This window comes from Pristiophorus japonicus, chromosome 8 (assembly GCF_044704955.1).
Source record: "Pristiophorus japonicus isolate sPriJap1 chromosome 8, sPriJap1.hap1, whole genome shotgun sequence".
Lineage (NCBI taxonomy): Eukaryota > Metazoa > Chordata > Chondrichthyes > Pristiophoridae > Pristiophorus > Pristiophorus japonicus.
Window position 1 is genome coordinate 107,977,912 of NC_091984.1, and position 21,802 is coordinate 107,999,713.

The 21,802-nt window shown below is 44.1% G+C and overlaps 1 protein-coding gene across 1 annotated transcript in view; it reads left to right on the forward strand.

Annotated features, from left to right (window-relative positions):
- LOC139268144 (adhesion G protein-coupled receptor D2) overlaps positions 1 to 21,802 on the forward strand; it is a 490,127-nt gene that overhangs the window by 21,219 nt on the left and 447,106 nt on the right. Inside the window, exons 5-7 of the mRNA XM_070886179.1 lie at positions 12,625 to 12,819; positions 15,573 to 15,658; positions 19,945 to 20,229. Coding sequence (XP_070742280.1) covers positions 12,625 to 12,819; positions 15,573 to 15,658; positions 19,945 to 20,229 — 566 coding nt within the window. The remainder of the gene's footprint in view (positions 1 to 12,624; positions 12,820 to 15,572; positions 15,659 to 19,944; positions 20,230 to 21,802) is intronic.

The following is a 21,802-nucleotide window of genomic DNA, read 5'->3' on the forward strand; positions in this document are numbered from 1 at the left end:
TAGTTGAGGCCCCAGCACTGATCCCACTAGTTACAGTTTGCCAACCTGAAAATTACCCATTTATCCCGACTCTCTGTTGGTGAGCCAATCTTCTTTCCATGCTAATATATTACCCCCAACCCCGTGAGCTCTTATTTTGTGCAGTGACCCTTTATGTGGCACCTTATCGAAGGCTTTCTGAAAATCCAAATAAACAACATCCACTGGTTCCCCTTTATCCACCATGTTCGTTACATCCTCAAAGAACTCCAGCAAATTTGTCAAACATGATTTCCCTTTCATAAAACCATGCTGACTCTGCTTGACTGCATTATGCTTTTCTAAATGTCCTGCTACTGCTTCCTTAATAATGGATTCCAGCATTTTCCCAATGACAGAGGTTAGGCTAACTGGTCTATAGTTTCTTGCTTTCTGTCTCCCTCCTTTCTTAAATAGGGGTGCTACATTGCAGTTTCCCAGTCTGCTGGGACCCCTCCAGAATTCAGGGAATGTTGGTAGATTACAACCCATGCATCCATTATCTCTGCAGCCACTTCTTTTAAGACCCTAGGATTCAGGCCATCAGGTCCAGGGAACTTGTCCACCTTTAGTCCCATTAGTTTGCCTAGTACTTTATCTCTAGTGATAGTGATTGTTTTAAGTTCTTTCCCCCCACCCCCTTCCAATAGCTCCTTGATTATCAATTAATGGGATGCTTTTAGTGTCCTCTACTGTGAAGACTGATACAAAATATTTGTTCAAGGGCTCTGCCATTTCCCTGTTTCCCATTATTAATTCCCCAGTCTCATCCTCTAAGTGACCAACTTTAGCTACTCACTTCCTTTTTATATACCTGTTCAAGCTCTTACTATCTGTTTTTATATTTCTTGCTAGTTTACTCTCATATGCTATATTCTCTGTCTTCATCATTTTTTAGTTGTCCTTTGCTGAACCCAGCATGCTGCGTCTCCCTGTTGAGTTGTACAGGATACACCGACCTTGCTGGGTCTACTTTCAAAAGCAATAACACAATGTTGATGAGGAGTTGCTTCCCACTTTACATGTGGCATTGGAAATTCATGTGGATAGTCTCGGGGAATCCACCATTCAGATATCTGATGCTGTCTCACGTATAACTGGGCAAAGGGTATTTTCACTGCTGTTGCACAAGTGGCAGTAATTGTAAGTAGATCACTAGCTAAGCGTTAATTAGATCATAGGCAGTCCCTCGAACAAGGATGACTTGCTTCCACAACAGATGTTTCAATGAAGGACCCGATGTTCCAGTCCTGAACTCCAATTCAGAGGGTGGAAGATGCCTGTGCGTGGGTTTTTTTAACGTGTGGTGACTGTTGCACATCAGCCACCACACGGGCACGACAGAGCTAGGCCTTTATCGAGTGGCAAGGGTTGAACCAAGACGACTGGAGACCTACTCTGCTGCACGGACCCAGTGCGCACACATATCGCAGTGTGGGCTGGCCTGTACTACCTCTGGCCCCTCGGCTCTCCTGGGCCCCGTACTCTCATTCGCCGCATTTTCGCCCACGATGTTCCAGGGCCCGGCGCTCCAGCTCTATTTATAGGTCCAACCTCCGGTGGTGTTCTCACACAGGTCGGGGCGGCCCACGATCTATCTGCCTATGGCTATACAATCTCATTAAGAGTTTAGAAACACCATGGGTGCTCTTTCATATTTGATCTAGAAAAGGACAAGTTTTGCTATAACAGGAATCGTGAAGCAATCTTTTCTTGGATTTATATAGTACCTTTCACAACCACCAGATGTCTCAAAGTGCTTTACAGCCAATGAAGTACTTTTGGAGTGCAGTCACTGTTGTAATGTGGTAAATGCAGCAGCCAATTTGTGAACAAACAACCTCCCACAAATAGCAATGTGATAATGATCAGATAATCTGTTTTTTTGTTACGTTCATTGAGGCATAAAAAATGCCTCAATGAATAGTGCCATGGGATCTTTTACATCCACTTGAGAGAGCAGACGGGACCTCAGTTTAACATCTCATCTGAAAAACGGCACCTCTGACAGTGCAGTACTAATGTCAGCCAAGATTTTTGTGCTCAAGTCCCTGGAGTGGGACTTGAACCAACAACCCTCTGACTCAGAGGCAAATGTGCTACCCACTGAGCCACAGTTGACACAGCCAGATGTGCAAGTACTGTATCTATCGATGGATGCTGCCATAGATAACCATTTCATAAATACTTCATCAGCAGAAATAAAGCTGAAATAGAAATGTTATGTTTGCCTTCAATGTACCATTTGGGAAATGCATGACTACAGTACATTTAGGTTTGTACAGATTTATTTCCTCTGCAGAAATGTTTAATGATGATGTAACAGAATATACAGTGCCACAGAATGGTCTACATTGATTAACTGCTATCCCAGCAGTGCCACTTGTTATATACGTGGACTTGTATTTACTCTGTACAGCCACCAGAGGGCTCATCCCCTGGAGTCCCAAGAGATCGCATAGTCCCTTGGGAGCACAGGTATTTAAGAAGGCTTCACAGGTTGGAGAGGCACACTGGAGACCTGCAATAAAAGACTAAGGTCACACTTTACTTTGAGCTCACAGTGTTCAGTCTGACTCTTTCTCCATACACAACAACTGGCGACGAGATACAGATAGCGAACCCAAAGATGCAGAGAACAATGGGCATCCTGGAGAAATTTTCGGAGGGAGATGATTGGGAAACTTTTGTGGAGCGACTCGACCAATACTTCGTGGCCAACAAGCTAGATGGGGAAGAGAACGCTGCCAAACGAAGGGCGATCCTCCTCACTGTCTGTGGGGCACCAACGTATGGCCGAATGAAGAATCTGCTCACTGCAGTGAAATTCACGAAGAAATCATACGACAATTTGTGCACACTGGTCCGAGAGCATTTGAACCCGAAGAAAAGCGTTCTGATGGTGAGGTACAGGTTCTACACCTCCAAAAGGTCTGAAGGCCAGGAAGTGGCGAGTTATGTCGCCGAGCTGAGACGCCTTGCAGGACATTGCGAATTTGAAGGACATTTGGAGCACATGCTCAGAGACTTTTTTGTACTTGGCATTGGCCACGAAACCATACTTCGCAAACTTTTGACTGTAGAGACCCCAACCTTGAGTAAGGCCATTGCGATAGCCCAGGCGTTCATTGCCACCAGTGACAATACTAAGCAAATCTCTCAGCACACAAGTGCTGCTACAAGTATTGTGAATAAAGTGATGTTGTTTTTGAATCGTAACGTACAGGGCAGGTCACACATACCTGCAGCTATACGTCCGCAGATGTCTCAGAGTCCACCATCAAGGGTGATGAATGCAAGGCCATTAACACCTTGTTGGCGCTGTGGGGGTGATCATCATTTCCATTCATGCTGATTCAAAGGTACGTTTGCAAGAGCTGTGGAACAATGGGACACCTCCAAATAGTATGCAGGCGAGCTGCTAAGCCTGTTAAACCTGCAAACCACCATGTTGCAGAGGAGGACAGATCCATGGAGGATCACGACGAACCAGAGCCTCAGATGGAGGAGGCAGAGGTACATGGGGTGCACATATTCACCACGAATTGCCCCCCGATAATGCTGAATGTTGAACTAAATGGACTCCCAGTGTCAATGGACCTGGACATGGGCGTGAGCCAGTCCATCATGGGCAAAAAGACTTTCGAAAGGTTGTGGTGCAACATGGCCTCAAGGCCAGTCTTAACTCCAGATCGCACGAAACTAAGAACTTACACGAAAGAACTGATTCCTGTAATCGGCAGTGCTACCGTAAGGTCTCCTACAATGGAGCGGTGCACAAGCTACCACTCTGGGTGGTACCGGGCGATGGTCCCACGCTGATCGGCAGGAGCTGGCTGGGAAAGATACGCTGGAACTAGGACGACGTCCAAACGCTATAGCCTGCTGACGACACTTCGTGTGCCCAGGTCTTAAACAAATTTCCATCGCTGTTCGAACCAGGCATTGGGAAATTCCAAGGAGCAAAATTGCAGATCCACCTAATTCCGGGGGCGTGATCCATTCATCATAAGGCGAGAGCAGTACCGTACATGATGAGAGAAAGGGTAGCGATCGAGCCAGACCGGCTACAAAGAGAGGGCATCATTTCACCGATCGAGTTCAGCGAGTGGGGCAGTCGTCCTATTGTCCCAGTCCTCAAGGGAGACGGCACCGTCAAAATCTCTGGCGATTACAAAGTAACTATCAATCGTTTCTCCCTGCAGGACCAATACCCACTACCAAAGGCCGACGTCCTTTTTGCAACACTGGCGGAAGGAAAGGCATTCACGAAGCTAGATCTGACTTCAGTTTACTAGAGGAATCATCGAAGGCCCTCACCTGCATCAACACGCACAAGGGTCATTTTGTTTATAACAGATGCCCGTTTTGAATCCAATCAGCGGCGGCGATATTCCAGAGAAACATGGAAAGTTTATTAAAGTCGGTCCCGCACACCGTGGTCCTCCAGGACGACATCTTGGTCACAGGTCGGAACACAGTCGAGCACCTGCAGAACCTGGAGGAGGTTCTTAGTCGACTCAACCGCGTGGGGCTCAGGTTAAAATGCTCGAAGTGCATTTTTCTGGCACCTGAAGTGGAGTTCCTGGGAAGGAAGACTGCGGAGGACCACCAACGCGAAGACGGAGGCAATCGAGTACGCACCGAGGCCACAGAACATGACGGAACTGTGGTCGTTTCTTGGACTCTTGAACTACTTTCTTACCGGGTCTCAGCACACTGTTAGAACCACTGCATGTCTTACTACGAAAAGGAGGCGAATGGGTTTGGTGCAAATGCCAAGAAAATGCCTTTGTAAAAGCGAGAAAATTGTTATGCTCAAACAAATTGCTTGTGTTGTATGATCCATGTAAGCGTTTGGTACTAGCATGTGATGCGTCATCATATGGCGTCGGGTGTGTATTGCAACATGCTAATGATTTCGGGAAACTGCAACCAGTTGCTTATGCATCCAGGAGTCTATCTAAGGCTGAGAACGCCTACAGCATGATTGAAAAAGAAGCGTTAGCATGTGTCTATGGGGTAAAGAAAATGCATCAATACCTGTTTGGGCTAAAATTCGAATTGGAAACTGACCATAAGCCACTTATATCCCTGTTTTCCGAGAGTAAAGGGATAAATACCAACGTATCGGCCCGCATCCAGAGATGGGCGCTCACGTTGTCCGCATACAACTATGCCATCCGCCACAGGCCAGGCACAGCAAACTGCGCCGATGCTCTCAGTAGGCTGCCATTGCCCACCACGGGGGTGGAAATGGCGCAGCCTGCAGATCTAGCCATGGTTATGGAAGCATTTGAGAGTGAGCAATCACCCATCACTGCCAGGCAGATCAAAACCTGGCCAAGCCAGGACCTCTTATTATCTCTAGTCAAAAGCTGTGTGGTTCACGGGAGCTGGTGGAAATGCAGGAAGAGATAAAGCCGTTCCAGCGGCGCAAAGCTGAAATGTCTATGCAGGCAATCTGCCTTCTGTGGAGCAATCGAGTAGTGGTCCCCAAGAAGGGCAGAGACACCTTCATCAATGACCTCCACAGTACCCACCCAGGCATCGTAATGATGAAAGCTATAGCCAGATCCCACTTGTGGTGGCCCGGTATCGATGCGGACTTAAGAGTCCTGCATTCACAGATGTAATACATGCTCGCAGTTAAGCAGTGTACCCAGAGAGGCACCGCTAAATTTATGGTCTTGGCTCTCCAAACAGTGGTCTAGGGTACACGTCGACGATGCAGGCCCGTTCTTGGGTAAAATGTTCTTTGTGCTTGTAGACAAGTACTCCAAGTGGATTGAATGTGGGATAATGTCGGCTAGCACATCTGCTGCCACCACTGAAAGCCTGCAGGCCAGGTTTGCTACACACGGCTTACCCGATGTCCTGATGAGCGACGACAGGCCATGTTTTACCAGTGTTGAGTTCAAAGAATTCATGACCCGTAACGGGATCAAACATGTCATATCTGCCCCGTTTAAACCAGCAGAGAGAGCAGTGCAAACCATCAAGCAAGGCTTGAAGAGGGTAACTGAAGGCTCACTGCAGACTCGCATATCCCGAGTCCTGCTTAGCTACCACACGAGACCCTACTCACTCATTGAGATCCCACCTGCTGAACTGCTCATGAAAAGAGTACAAGGCTCTCGTTAGTTCACCCTGATCTACACAAACAGGTAGAGAGCAGGCGGCTTCAGCAAAGTGCATACCATGATAGCGCACATGTGTCATGAGAGATTGAAATTAATGATCCTGTATTTGTATTAAGTTATGGACAAGGTCCCAATTGGCTTCACGGCACTGTTGTGGCCAAAGAGGAAAGCAGGGTGTTTCAGGTCAAACTTTTAAATGGACTCATTCACCGGAAACACTTGGACCAAATCAAACTCCGATTCACGGACTACCCTGAGCAACCCACCTTGGACCCTACCGTTTTTGATCCCCCAACATACACACCAGTGGCAACCGTCACCACGGTTGACCACGAAGCAGGACCCATCATCCACAGCAGCCTTGCAGGCCCAACACACCAGGCAGCCCAGCAAGGCCAGCTACACACAGCCCAGCGAGGGCCCAACAAACGACTCACCAAAACCAACATTTGCACCGAGACGATCAACCAGGGATAGAAAGGCCCCAGATCGACTCACATTGTAAATAGTTACACAGTTGACTTTGGAGGGTGATGAGGGGAGTGGGGGGGGGGAGAGGCAGTGTTGTTATATATGTAAACCTGTAAATACTTTGTTTAACCACCAAAGGGCTCATCCCCGGGAAGCCACTTGGGACATTATCCATAGTTCAACACAAATACAGGATCATTGATCTCAATTTCGCATGACACATTTGCACTATCATGATATGTACTTTGTTGAAGCTGCCTGCTCTTTACCTGTTCAGTCCGCATCGATACCGGGCCACCACACTTCGGATCTGGCTATCGCTTTCATCATTACGATGCCTGGGTGGGTATTGTGGAGATCACTACTGAAAGTATCCCTGCCCTTTTTTGGTACCACTACCCAATTACCCCACAGAAGGCAGTCTGCCTGGAAAGACATTTCAACTTTGCGCCGCTGGTACAGCTTTATTTCTTCCTGCATTTCTAATGAGACACTGGACCAGCTCCCGTTAAGCACACAGTTTTTTTACAAAGGATAGTAAGGAGTCCTGGCTCGTCCAGGTTCTAATCTGTCAGGCGGTAATAGGTGATGGCTCACTCTCGAATGTTTCCATAACTAAATCTGCGGGCTGTGCCATTTCCACCCCCGTGGTGGGCAATGGCAGCCTACTGAGAGCATCGGCACAGTTTTCTGTGCCTGGCCTGTGGCGGATTATGTAGTTGTATGCCGACAGCGTGAGCGCCAATCTCTGGATGCAGGCCGATGCATTCGTATTTATCCCCTTGCTTTCTGAAAAGAGGGATATCAGTGGCTTATGGTCAGTTTCCAATTCAAATTTGAGCCCAAACAGATATTGATGCATTTTCTTTACCCCATAAACACACACTAACGCTTCTTTTTCAATCATGCTGTAGGCTCTCTCAGTTTTAGACAGACTTCTGGATGCATAAGCAACCGGTTGCAATTTCCCAGATTCATTAGCTTGTTGCAATACACACCCAACCCCATATGACGACGCATCACATGCTAGTACCAAACACTTACATGGATCATACAACACAAGCAAGTAGTTTGAGCATAACAGTTTTCTAGCTTTTACAAAGGCATTTTCTTGGCTTTTACCCCATACCCATTCGTCTTCTTTACGCAGCAAAGCGTGCAGTGGTTCTAATAGTGTGCTGAGACCCGGTGAGAAGTTATCAAAGTAGTTCAGGAATCCTAGAAACGACCGCAGCTCCATCACGTTCTGTGGCCTCGGTGCTTTCTCGATTGCCTCCATCTTTGAATCGGTGGGCCTGATGGCGTCCGCCGCGATCCTCCTCCCCAGGAACTCCACTTCAGGCACTTCGAGCATTTTAACCTGAGCCCCACGCGATTGAGCCGACTAAGAACCTCCTCCAGGTTCTGCAGATGCTCGACGGCGTCCCGACCTGTAACCAAGATGTCGTCCTGGAAGACCAGGGTGTGCGGGACTGACTTCAGTAAGCGTTCCATGTTTCTCTGGAATATCGCCGCGGCTGATTGAATCCCGAACGGGAATCTGTTGTAAATGAAGAGACTGTGCGTGTTGATGCAGGTGAGGTTCTTCGATGATTCCTCCAGCTCCTGCGTCATATAGGCCAAGTTCAAGTCCAGCTTCATGTACGTCTTTCCTCCCGCCAGCGTCACAGATAGGTCATTTGCCTTGGGTAGTGGGTATTGATCCTGCAGGGAGAAACAATTGATAGTTACTTTGTAATCACCACAGATTCTGACCGTGCCATCTCCCTTGAGGACTGGTACAATTGGACTGGTCCACTTGTTGAATTCGATCGGTGAAATGATGCCCTCTCGTTGCAGCCGGTCCAGCTCGATCTCCACACTCTCTCTCATCATGTACGGTACTGCTCTTGCTTTGTGCTGGATGGGTCGCGCCCCCGGAATTAGGTGGATCTGCACTTTTGCTCCTTGGAACTTCCCGAAGCCTGCTTCAAACAGTGAGGGGAACTTGTTCAGGACCTGGACACACGAAGTGTTGTCGACGGGTGAGAGCGCTCAGTCATCGTCCCAATTCCAGCGTATCTTCCCCAGCCAGCTCCTGCCGAGCAGCTAGGGGCCATCGCCCGGTACCACCCAGAGTGGTAACTTGTGCATCGCTCCATCGTAGGAGACCTTTACGGTAGCACTGCCGATTATAGGAATCAGTTCCTTTGTATAAGTTCTCAGTTTAGTGCGAATGGGAGTTAGGCCTGGCCTTGAGGCCTTGCTGTACCACAATTTATCGAAAGTATTTTTGCTCATAATGTACTGGCTCGCGACCGTGTCCAGCTCCATCGACACTGGGAGTCCATTTAATTCAACCGTAAGCATTATTGGGGGACACTTTGTGGTAAATGTATGCACCCCATATACTTCTGCCTTCTTGGTCTGAGGCTCTTGTTCGTCGTGATCTGCCGTGGATCTGTCCTCCTCTGCAACGTGGTGATTTGCAGGATTAGCAGGGTTTGCAGCTCACCTGCACATACGTTGGAGGTGTCCCATTGTTCCACATCCCTTGTAAATGTATCCTTTGAAGTGGCATGAATGAAAACGATGATCACCCTCGCAGCGCCATCAAGGTGTTAAAGGCCTAGCATTCATCACCCTTGATGGTGGACTCTGAGACATCTGTGGACATGCAGTTGCAGGCATGTGAGGCTTGCCCTGTACGTTACGATTCGAAAACAACAGTACTTGCAGCAGCACTCGTGTGCTGAGAGATTTGTTTGGTATTGTCACTGGTGGCGATGAACTCCTGGGCTATCGCTATGACTTTACTCAAGGTTGGGGTCTCTACAGTCAAAAGTTTGCGAAGTATTACTTCATGGCCAATGCCAAGTACAAAGAAGTCCCTGAGCATGTGCTCCAAATGTCCTTCAAATACACAATGTCCTGCAAGGCGTTTTAGCTCGGCGACATAGCTCGCCACTTCCTGGTCTTCAGGCCTCTTGCACATGTAGAACTGGTACCTTGCCATCAAAACGCTTTCCTTTGGATTAAGATGCTCCTGGACCAGTGTGCACAAATCATCATATGATTTCTCTGTGGGGTTCACTGGAGCAAGCAGATTTTTCATGAGGCCATAAGTTGGTGCCCCGCAAACGGTGAGAAGAATCGCCCTTCGTTTGGCAGCGTTCGCTTCTCCTTCCAGTTCGTTGGCCACGAAGTATTGGTCGAGTCACTCCACGAAGGTTTCCCAATCATCTCCCTCGAAAATTTCTCCAGGATACCCACTGTTCTCTGCATCGTTGCGGTGGGGTTCGTTATCCGTATCTCGTTGCCAGTTGTAGTGTATCAATAAGAGTCTGACCAGATACTGTGAGCTCAAAGTAAAGTGTGACTGTAGTCTTTTATTGCAGGTCTCCAGTGCCTCTCCAGCCTGTGAGGACTTCTGAAGTACAGGTACTCCCAAGGGATTGTGGGATCCTTTGGGACTCCAGGGGGTGAGCCCTCTGGTGGTTAAACAAGGTATTTACAGGTTTACATATATAACAGGCACAGGTGACAGTAAGTCCACATTTGACAGCAATGGGACCCTGGCATCGATCCAGATGCATCAAGATTTAGTGGGCATTCTGCATCCCCAGAAACTCTCCACTTGTCTATCCAGGCACACACACCAGCACTACTCCCTCACCTAAATGAGCCTTTAGTCAGGGATATAGGCAGCTAAGCAGAGAAATTGATGATGCACTGGGGGAAAATGTTAAATATGTACATGACAGACATCATAATAAATTGAATGCACTTTTAACAAATATTGCAGTCTACCTTTTTATTGTGGAGAAAAGAAGGCATTTTTTATCCAAAAAACACATGAAGCAACTAATTCCTGAGATGTCTCCTTTGGGTGCCTGGAAGATCCTTGTGGCATAAAAGTTAAAGGCAGTGGTGATCTTAAACTGTCTTTAGTTGTGCGCTGCAGATGGCTTACTGTTTCTGAAGCTCTTGTATCAGGTGGCACACCCAGCAATAACTTCCTGCTGAACTTGTCCACAACTCCTTCAGTAAGCCCTCGTAGACCTGTTATCTGAGGTAGTATCTGCTGTGAGTCACATGTCCCTTCTACTCTTGCACATCCAGATGCTCCTCTCTACTTGCTTCACAACAGTAGTCCTACCAGTGGTAACTGCACTCATGTTATTGAACAGAAAGCAACAACAGCCCTGAAATTGCAGTGTCTGTGACAACGTACTCTCCGAGTACACCGCTGTAATCCCTTTGAAATGCCCCGTAAATTTGCGCATGTGCGAAATCCGGAACTTGCGGCCTATCAACGTACTCGTTGACAGGCTATCTGCGGGGGCACTAAAAAGGCAATCACTGCGCAGAGTTGGGCTATTTTCCCAGCGACTGGCCAACAATTGCTCATGTAAGTCTCGCGGTTGGTGCAAGCAGGCATAGGGCCTGTTTGCATCAGCGTGAGGGGATATTTAAGACTTAAATTAAACATTTATATCTTAAATTATGCACATACACTGTATTAAATGAGTTTATGCAAATATTAGCCCAGATTACTGTTTTAATGTTTAAAAGTATCAAAAAAAGACATTTTTATTGGTGTTGGTGCAATGAAGGTAATTATGAATCAAATTCAATTTCTGTAAATTGTATAATAGATTTTGGGATTCCATTGCATATCATTAGGGGAGTCCCTTCATAAATGATTGAAATGGAATTCTCCTTTGTCTTTGGAGGACTGAGCCCATGTAATCCCAGGTATGCTCCTGAAGTCCCTGCGTCCCCGAATCTGTGGGCCATTACGCTGCCCTCCGCCTCGAGGCCTGAGGCAGCAACTTTTTGTAGCCTGGGCTCCAAGAGGTACTTTCGTAATCGTTTTGTGGGTCGGAGGCATATTCCAGAGGTAGGCCTCCAACCGCAATTTCTAACTGTATGAGTACTGTTCACGTCTTTCACTGCTGTGCTAATGCTCATAAATCTTCCTCTTTATTAAATTTATTAATATAAATTTTGATTTGACTGTGCAGTTACAGAATGTTGTGCAAATTAATAACTAATAATTAACTAGCAAATACTTTTTCCCTTTTTATTATTTTTACTTTTTCTTTGAAGGGATAGAAATCCTCAGCTGTACTAAACATAGATGAGTTGTCTTGCCATTTTTGCCTCACTTTACAATAGTTTAAAAAAATGTATTAATTCTCGGTATGTGGGCATCACTGGCAAGGCTAGCATTTATTTCCCATCCTTAGTTGCTCTGAAAAGGTGGTGGTGGGCCGCCTTCAACTGAGTGGCTTGCGAGGCCATTTCAGAGGGCAGTTAAAAGTCAACCACATTGGTGTGGGCCTGGAGTCACACAGAGACCAGACCAGGTAAGGACATCAGGTTTCCTTCCCGAAAGGACATTGGTGAACCAGTGGGTTTTTACGACAATCCGACAGATTCATGTTAACTTTTACTGGGATCAAATTTTTATTTGCAGTTTTTTTTAAACTGAATTCAAATTCTCAAACTACCATGGTGGGATTTGATCTCGCCTTCTCTGGATTACTAGTCCAGTATCGTAACTACTATACTCCTCGAGAGAAACAGAGTGCTTACATTTATACAGCACCTTTCACAAGCTCAGGGTTTCCCCTAAGGTGTTTTATAACCAATTAAGTACTTTTTTTGAAGTGCACTCACTGTTGTAATTTTACCTTTTTCACTAAATTTAGCAGAGAGAAAGGTCAGGGCCAAAGTTACTGAAAGAACCTCAGGAATGTAAGGAGGGGAATGACTGAAATAAATATAAATCCAGATCAGGTGCACCTTTTTTGGTAGTAAAAAGTGGGTTTGAAGAAATATATTTATTTTGAATATGTATGCTGGAAGATTTGATTTAATTGGACAGTTCTTTCAAAGAGCTGACACAGGCATGCTGTGCTGTATAATTCTAGGATTTGTGACAGTGACAATGTGCTTCTTTGTCTTGTAGCTCATGACATTTATTTGTTTGTTTATTCCATGGTAGGTGATGGATTCCAAACAACAGAACCATTTGACATTTTATGGGTTGATGGAACCGTACCCCTTTTTCACAATGTCTCATCAGATGTCAGCCATCCAGTTAATCAAGGAGAATGTGTAGTCTTCAATTCACTGACTGGAGCATGGGCTTCCGAAATATGCTCAACACAGAAAGAAGCACTCTGTAGATATGACAAAGGTGAATTTAACAGTTTATTATTACATACCTAAGGAAATAAATACTTGCCTTAGAGAGAGTGCAATGAAGGTTCACTAGACTGGTTCCTGGGGTGAGGGGATTGCCCTATGAGGAGAGATTGAGTAGACTAGGCCTATATTCCCTAGAGTTTGGAAGAATGAGAGATGATCTAATTGAAACAAACAAAATTCTTAAGGGGCTTGACAGGGTTAATGCTGAAAAAATGTTTCTCCTGACTGGGGAATCTAGAACACGGGGTCACAATCTCAGAATAAGGGGTTGGCCATTCAGGACTGAGATGAGGAGAAATTTCTTCACTCAAAGCGTTGTGAATCTTTAAAATTCTCTAGCTCAGAGAGCTGTGGATGCTCAGTCATTGAGTATATTCAAGACCGAGGTCGATAACATTTTGGGAATTAAGGTTAATGGGGATAGTGCAGGAAGGTGGAATTGAGATAGCAGATCAGCCATGATCTTGTTGAAAGGCAGAGCAGGCTCGAGGGGCCAAATGGCCTACCCAGCTCCTATTTCTTATGTTCTTATTTTAAATGTACATTACTTTAAAGCTACTTTTAGTGTATCCTCATTGAAAAGGTTTCTCTTATCTTGACATCGATCAAAATAAGTTTGTTTCTTTCTATATTTTAGACTTGAATATTAATTGATATTGGAGTAGTGATATGTGATGTTGCATAGATTATATGGAGCTAACCATTCAGTCAATAGGAAAAAGGCAGCAGATTTTACAAAACTAAAAGCAGATGTGAAACAAATACAAAATCGTTTCATTTTTACTTCTACTGAATGGTAGGAAAGCACATCATAGTTACCACCAGCAGCCAGTCAAAACCTGAGGCGCTGTGTCTTTTTCTCTCCCTAATTGCTGGTACCGTTTTCTTCCCCTCCCTAGTTCATTCTGCTCCTCCCAGTGTCAACCTGAGTTTTCGCTTCTCTCTCTTTCCATCCAACCAGAGTTTCCCCAGTCAATCATGCCCCTATCAGAGTCCTGTTGGTGCTGAAATGATGACATGTGGTAGCAACAAGACTCAATGGGAATCTGTGGGATTCTTTGGTGAGAGTCTAGGTGGATTGGCTTGGTGAGCCCTGGTAGGGTGGGCAACCGGTGGCAAGTGTAGAGATCGAGGGCTCACATTGACACAATTTTTTATACTGTGTTTGAGAGAAATGCTTGAGAAAAAGATGTAACCAGCTGACCTCGGTTGAGGATGTTGGTGGAGCAATACAATTGGCCTCAGCGCCCCTAGGTTAGGAAAGGAAAATCGTCCAGGGTTCCTGTTCCTGACTACTGTCCAATGTATCTGCCGCACATTAGCAAAATAGACATTGGTTAGAGGTAGGGTTGTTCTGGGCTGCAATTCTCCCCCGTGGTCACGCAGCACGCTCGTATTCACTATCATAGCTTACTTGTAAAGTATGACTGCTTGAGCAAGTTAGCAAAGGGCTCCTGGTGCCACAGCGGGGGATCCAGTGTTTGCCTTCTCTATGGAAATAACCAATTCAGCAGCTCAACAGATACATCACTGGATTCTAGCATTGGAGCATGCTGTCCAAAATGTCTGAAATTTCAAGGTCTACTTCTCTGACTTTGACCTGGTCAGTGAGAAAATTGTGTCATTCACGAGATTGAGAGTATTCCAAATTGTTTTGCTCTGAAGTCACGTTGGTGACTGGATTTCATGTTTTTCATTGATGATGGTTTCCAAAGCTTTGATATGGTTAACAGTAGAAACATTAGTACGTCATAGTCAGGTTTTAACCAATCTCTTTGTGGCCAGATGCTGTGGTTTACTGCTTCCTACTCAGCTGGGACATGTCAGTTGGAACGAGTGAGGAAGGAGGCCAGTACATTTGTCAGACCGAGTTGTGTAAATTGAATTCTGTTCCCATTCAGGACCAGTAGCTTTTCCAGCTTTTCTGCCTTGAATGGAATGTTTGGACCAAGACTACATTACTGACACCACATACAAGATTCCTGGGGAGTATTTTGGAAGTAGCAACTACTATAGTCCTAGAATATTCTTCTGAAGACATTTGCTGCTGCTGTTCCTTTTGAGGAGCATTTAGATTGGGATCCATTCAGGAATGTCTAACGTAGCAAAACATTTTATAGGTACTCGCCGATTGTTTGTGACATTGAACATGGGGACTCAAGACCAAGTGTTGTCTTTAGGTGAAGGGGATAGGAAAACTTACAGCAGTTGGGGAAATGGAAAAGTTAAATTGGTTGGAAAAAAAGATTTCTCAGCAGGATAGACTGAATTACTGGGAAATGCAAAACTGCTGTGGGGCCAGTGTGAAGAGTTTAGATAGGAAGTTAGGACGTAGGAATTTATATTGGAAAAAATTGACATAAAAATATGACAAAAACAGGAAGTAAAGTTTTGCGGACATGAAATTTTAAGATATATTATAGATATATTTATGTTTGAAATTGCTGCTGTTACATTAAATGAAAATTATATTTGCAGTCCAAAAGTTTATGTGTGTTCAGAGAAGAATTTAATTGTATGTTTCAGTTAGCTACTTGATGCCAATAGCATCGTAAACAGGACAATTGTGTCTACTCCCCACTGTTCTGAAACAATTTCTGTAAAGCAGAGTTGGGTAACACAAGGCCCGTCTTAAAAAGGAATCCAGAAACATTCAAGAACACATGTGAATGCTCAAATATGCTAATTGTCATACAGGCACAGTGATTTTAAAATATTCTAGTATTTCTGTTCCTTTTTCAGATGTATATGAACAAATGCAAGCCTTTTCTTCTCTACCTCCCTCTCCATTTTTCCTGCATATAAAGGAAAAGTCTGCTGTGGTTTCAGTAAGTAATTAGTTGTTGTTTTGAGCAGTTACTTCGCAATGTGGAGCACATTTGTTGTAGAAGAGAGTTGCATGCATTAAAGTAGGTTGTTTTAAATAAAAGCTAATTAGGATCCAAATGTACATGCTTTTAAAATGGATTCATTACTGTGAATGGAGTTAAGTCACCTATATTACATCTCAGCGGCGTGTTTCATAGTTAAATTGATTTTAAATAATTGCCACACCAAATTTTAGGGAGAAAACCGTTTTGAAATGGAAGCATTCTTATTCGCATATACAGTTTGCATTATTTTACAGTCTGATCATTTAAACAACTGTGTGAAGGATTGTTCTAATAATAGGGTAGTATTGATGAATAAATGATATATACTAAGCCAAATCAATCTCATATGCTAATATTTCTGAAGCTAAATATGGTGAAGGGTTGTGTTATCTTGTGTTATCTTCAGATTCTTGTTTACTAAACACAAATCTCTATTCGGAACTGCAAAGAGTTGTATAATTCTTGTGCATATCGCTAATCTTTAAATTTCTGTTTTAAACAATTTGCAGAAAGGAAACTTTAAGTTCTTTCATGTACCTATTTCAGAGTTGTACTTCCCCATAACAGGGTTTAATGAGGCGTTAACGTTTAGTGCTATCTATTGCACTGTTGGCAGATCCAGGCAAAATTCTCACCTCTCTTGGCATTGTGATTTTGAAAGTTTTTAATGTCACACAGTAACACACTGATCATTACAGTAATAAAGCATGTCAGGGATAGCTATATCACTGCAATATTAAAATAAACACTTTCATTCACCTTGATTTGTTATGCCCTTTTATCCTGCTCTCTTTTTCTGGCTTTAAATGTATTACTTTTGTACATAATCTAACCCACACTGTCTTTTTATTTTGTACTTGCATTTCTCTCTGGTTTTAAAACAAATTCTTTCTTTTGCTCACATTGTACATTTAGCAAGTGGAAGCAAATTTAAAGAAAATTTATTTTTATTTGCTAAACATTGATTCAAAAGCACCTTTTATTTTAGCCATTTGAACACTAGAATAATGAAGATTGGTATAGAAACATAGAAAATAGGTACAGGAGTAGGCCATTTGGCCCTTCGAGCCTGCACCACCATTCAATAAGATCATGGCTGATCATTCACCTTAGTACCCCTTTCCTGCTTTCTCTCCATACCCCTTGATCCCCTTAGCCGTAAGGGCCATATCTAACTCCCTCTTGAATATATCTAACGAACTGGCATCAACAACTCTCTGCGGTAGAGAATTCCACAGGTTAACAACTCTCTGAGTGAAGAAGTTTCTCCTCATCTCGGTCCTAAATGGCTTACCCCTTATCCTTAGACTGTGACCCCTGGTTCTGGACTCCCCCAACATTGGGAACATTCTTCCTGCATCTAACCTGTCCAATCCTGTCAGAATTTTATATGTTTCTATGTGATCCTCTCTCATTCTTCTAAACTCCAGTGAATACAGGCCCAGTCGATCCAGTCTCTCCTCATATGTCAGTCCTGCCATCCGGGAATCAGTCTGGTGAACCTTCGCTGCACTCTCTCATAGAAACATAGAAACATAGAAACATGGAAAATAGGTGCAGGAGTAGGCCATTCGGCCCTTCGAGCCTGCACCGCCATTCTATGAGTTCATGGCTGAACATGCAACTTCAGTACCCCATTCCTGCTTTCTCCCCATACCCCTTGATCCCCCGAGTAGTAAGGACTACATCTAACTCTTTTTTGAATATATTTAGTGAATTGACCTCAACAACTTTCTGTGGTAGAGAATTCCACAGATTCACCACTCTCTGGGTGAAGAAGTTTCTCCTCATCTCGGTCCTAAATGGCTTGCCCCTTATCCTTAGACTGTGACCCCTGGTTCTGGACTTCCCTAACATTGGGAACATTCTTCCTGCATCTAACCTGTCTAAACCCGTCAGAATTTTAAACGTTTTTATGAGATCCCCTCTCATTCTTCTGAACTCCAGTGAATACAAGCCCAGTTGATCCAGTCTTTCTTGATATGTCCATCCCGCCATCCCTGGAATCAGTCTGGTGAACCTTCGCTGCACTCCCTCAATAGCAAGAGCGTCCTTCCTCAGGTTAGGAGACCAAAACTGAACACAATATTCCAGGTGAAGCCTCACCAAGACCCTGTATAACTGCAGTAAGACCTCCCTGCTCCTATACTCAAATCCCCTAGCTATGAAAGCCAACATGCCATTTGCCTTCTTCACCGCCTGCTGTACCTGCATGCCAACCTTCAATGACTGATGTACCATGACACCCAGGTCTCGTTGCACCTCCCCTTTTCCTAATCTGCCGCCATTCAGATAATATTCTGCCTTCATTTTTTTGCCACCAAAGTGGATAACCTCACATTTATCCACATTATACTGCATCTGCCATGCATTTGCCCACTCACCTAACCTGTCCAAGTCACCCTACAGCCTCTTAGCATCCTCCTCACAGCTCACAGCGTCACCCAGCTTAGTGTCATCTGCAAACTTGGAGATATTACATTCAATTCCTTCATCTAAATCATTAATGTATGGTCTCCTTATTGTAGAAATTTATTGCTAACAGATGAAGATACTTGCCAGTAACCCACAGAGGAAGCATGTGACTGGAAGAATACATTTCTCGAGGATGCTTAGGGCGAAGGCTGCACAAAAAATTATGCTTCAAATTGCAATGGGCTAAACTTTACTTCTCACAATCTTGTGTTGCAAGAGGCATTTTTGCCAGTAAAGGCATATTCGCCCAGATGCTCGTGCAGTATTAACATTACTGGCAAACTTGCCATAAACCTCCACTCTTCTGTACCAGTGATGGGAAGCGCAGCATTAAAGCTGGCAGGGGGAGAAGATCAACCACTAGCTCCAGTGACCCAACCCTAACCTTGCATGACCACAGAGAAGGCGAAGAATGGATAGGCTAGATGCTTGTCTTCTCTGCTGCAGCTATTGAGACTGAAATTTGGGGAAATTGGTGGAGACTTGTAGATAGATGCCAACAAGGGAGTGCAGTCTGCGGCATCCAACAAATAAAACAAAACACGCATTTGTGTTCATTGCACATCATGAGCATTAGCATTTGTGAACTCTGAAATAAGGCAACTAATCGAGAACGACATTCAACAGGTGGGGCATAGGTGGAATATTGATAGGCTCTGATCAACAAGGGAAATGTAGCCCAGGGAGTTTAGATTAAAAAATAAATAAAACTGTTATATTCTTGGGTCATTTCTGTATACTTCAAGGTGAAGAATGAGTTTACGAGGGAATGGAACACATTTGCACCTTTCGGTTATAACAATCTTCATAGAAAACATTTTTCCATTTTAAAATAACAATGCTAATAAGGATCAAGATGTGGGTTGTCAGTTCTACGACCTGATGTCCACATCAAGCACAACTAACCTAAGATAAAGCATAGGTCAGATGCAGAAAGAACCTCTCATCTGCTGTTATCTCAACTATATGCTGTAACATTAGTTTCAGAGAAGTGCTCCCAATGTCAATGGTGGGATATCCCATTTTCCCCATCAACTATCTGTGGTGCGGCAAGCCACCAGCCTGGGCTAGATTCAAATCCAAGTCCCAAGCTGAAAAGAGAGTATAGTAGCTCGCTGCATCTGTCGTTTTCCCAAAGGGTATTGATAAATTGAAAAGAAATAGAAATTGTTTATGTAATGATACAGTTTGTTATTAATGGGGCTCACCTCTGCTTTTGGTTCTTGGTTGAGATTATCAAGAAGTGGGACAGTGAATGAAAGTCAGTATGATAAGTAAATAAAAAGTAACTATCGCACAAGGCTCTGAGGGTTTAGAATTCACACCCAGGGTTAGTGGTTGAGGTAGAAACAATATCAACATTTAAGATTAGATCGGATAGGGGATTGAAGGGATATGGAAACAGGGTGGGTAATTGTGAGGAAAACTATTTGCTTACGTGGAGGGTAAACACTGACACAGATTTGTTGGGATGAATGGCCTGTTTCTGTCTTATTCATTCTATTTCTATGATTGCCGAATTTAGAAATATTCCAAAAATAAAACATGTGTTTCAAATATAATTGTTAGTAACTGCTTTTGTAATATTTACCTTTGAAACTAACATCTTATTGTAGGGTGCTACACCTTTTAATTATTTTCAAGGTTTTAAGCTATTTTACAATAATTATTTCTACAACTTTATTTAAAATATTAAATATTAGTTATGGACTCCATGTTGTGATAGTGTATTGTATGGAAATATTTCTGTATGTTGGTTGCTTTAGATTACAGATTATCTTTTGCTGAACAAAAGTGATTACCCACAAAATGTGACTAGTGCAAATTACATCACCAACATGTTATTAGAAGCTGCAGATGAAAGCCATGCTAAGTTCACCTCTGCTGACTTGCTAGCACTGACAAGATTTCTTGGAATTGTCGCTGAACTGGATTTTGAGACAGAAGCAAATAATTCAGAAACAGTTTTGAGTTTGGCTACTAACTACATAAAATTGGCAAGCAAAATCATAGATGCCAAGTGTTCCTTTGAATTGCTCATAATATCTGAGGTGAGAATGCTTCATTTTAAAGTTTTATTATACTATAAAACAGTATTAAATATTTAGATATCTTGGATATGATGTAGAACACAAAATGCACAATGAAATCTAAATATTAATCTACAACATTTTTATATGAAGCTTCTGTGAAACCAAATTACTTTGTGAGCAGACAAATAAATGCTTGAAGACCTAGCGGATGCCGTCATTGAAGAGTATACATTACTGAGTACTATGGAGAAATAAAGCTCTGATTGAATAGGGCTGTATTGCAACCATAGGTGATCAATGCTGGCTATGCTGAAAGCGATTTACTTTCTGTAAATTTACTGCTATCCTAACATTTATTTTGTTTAAACCACACACCGACCCTGTTTGCTTTGATTTTTTTTAAATATGAAAGTGTTACATTTTAAGATTTATAACTTAAAATGGAAGGTATTAGTTGCTGATTTTTTGTATATGTGACAGTAAGATGCTTGGGGGCTAAAATCGCCCCTTTCTATAAGAGTTGTGACCGCCTCAAAGAGGCGACCACGGGTCGGTAATGATTCTCCATTCATTTGGCGTGGAGTGACCACCATTTTGAAAATTGCCCTCCTTTATTTTTGGAGCGGTGTATAGGACCGCCCCGGCCATCTTCCCGCCCCGTCAAGCACACGCCGACCCCTTACTGACTGGCAGCGACCCCTTTCTGCCCTGGGTGGGAAATTGCCCCGCGGGAGTGGATCGGCTGCCGCTCGGTGCCCCCGACAGCTTTCCCCAGTGGGAAGCTTCTTGTGGCTGGGTGGCACGCCCGCCCTTAAAGGTGAAGGCGCACTGCCGCGGCTGCCATTTTATTTTAATTGTCAGCAGACTGCTAGGTCGGCTGATAATGGTGTCCATGGGTTCGGCCGGGCAGCCAACAGACAGCTCGGTACCTCCTCTTGGATGCCGGATCGTTGGCCCAGCCAAAACCCTCCCTGGTGGCCCAGTGTTTGCCACTAAAGTGGCTGCAGAGTTCACAGTAGCCCTCCACTTTAAACTGAAGGGGAGAGACATTATGACGCGTCAGTGCGGCGTTGATGATTCGGAACGATGGCTGTTCCGACCCGCCCGCACTTCCGCCCCCCTGATGAATCCACCTCTGCCCCACTCAAAAAAAATACCGAAGAGCTGAATTCCCCGCATTGTCCTCCCCATGCATTGGGGCGGACAGAACACTTAACAAACAGAAGGAGTGCCCGGTTTGAGGCGGAGGGCAATTTCAGCCCCTTGATGTTTAATGCAATGTACTGTGGAATCAGGAAGTTGAGAAAAATATTTAAATCATGGTCGTATTTGTGCCTACTTGTTCTACTGTTCATATCAAACAACTTTGCAAAATAGAGAGTGGTACTTTCAAGCCTCAGCATTGGAACCCCTTGATGAGTATAAACATCACCAAAATAAATAAAATGCAAGAGATGAATGTGATGTTGAGAAGGGAGAGCCACTGCCATTTCAGTAATTACACACCCGAGCACCCCCTTCCTGAATGCTGATACCCTGACATTTCCTCCAAAGCTCCAGTCATGCTTACTTACTCTTAATACACCTGATA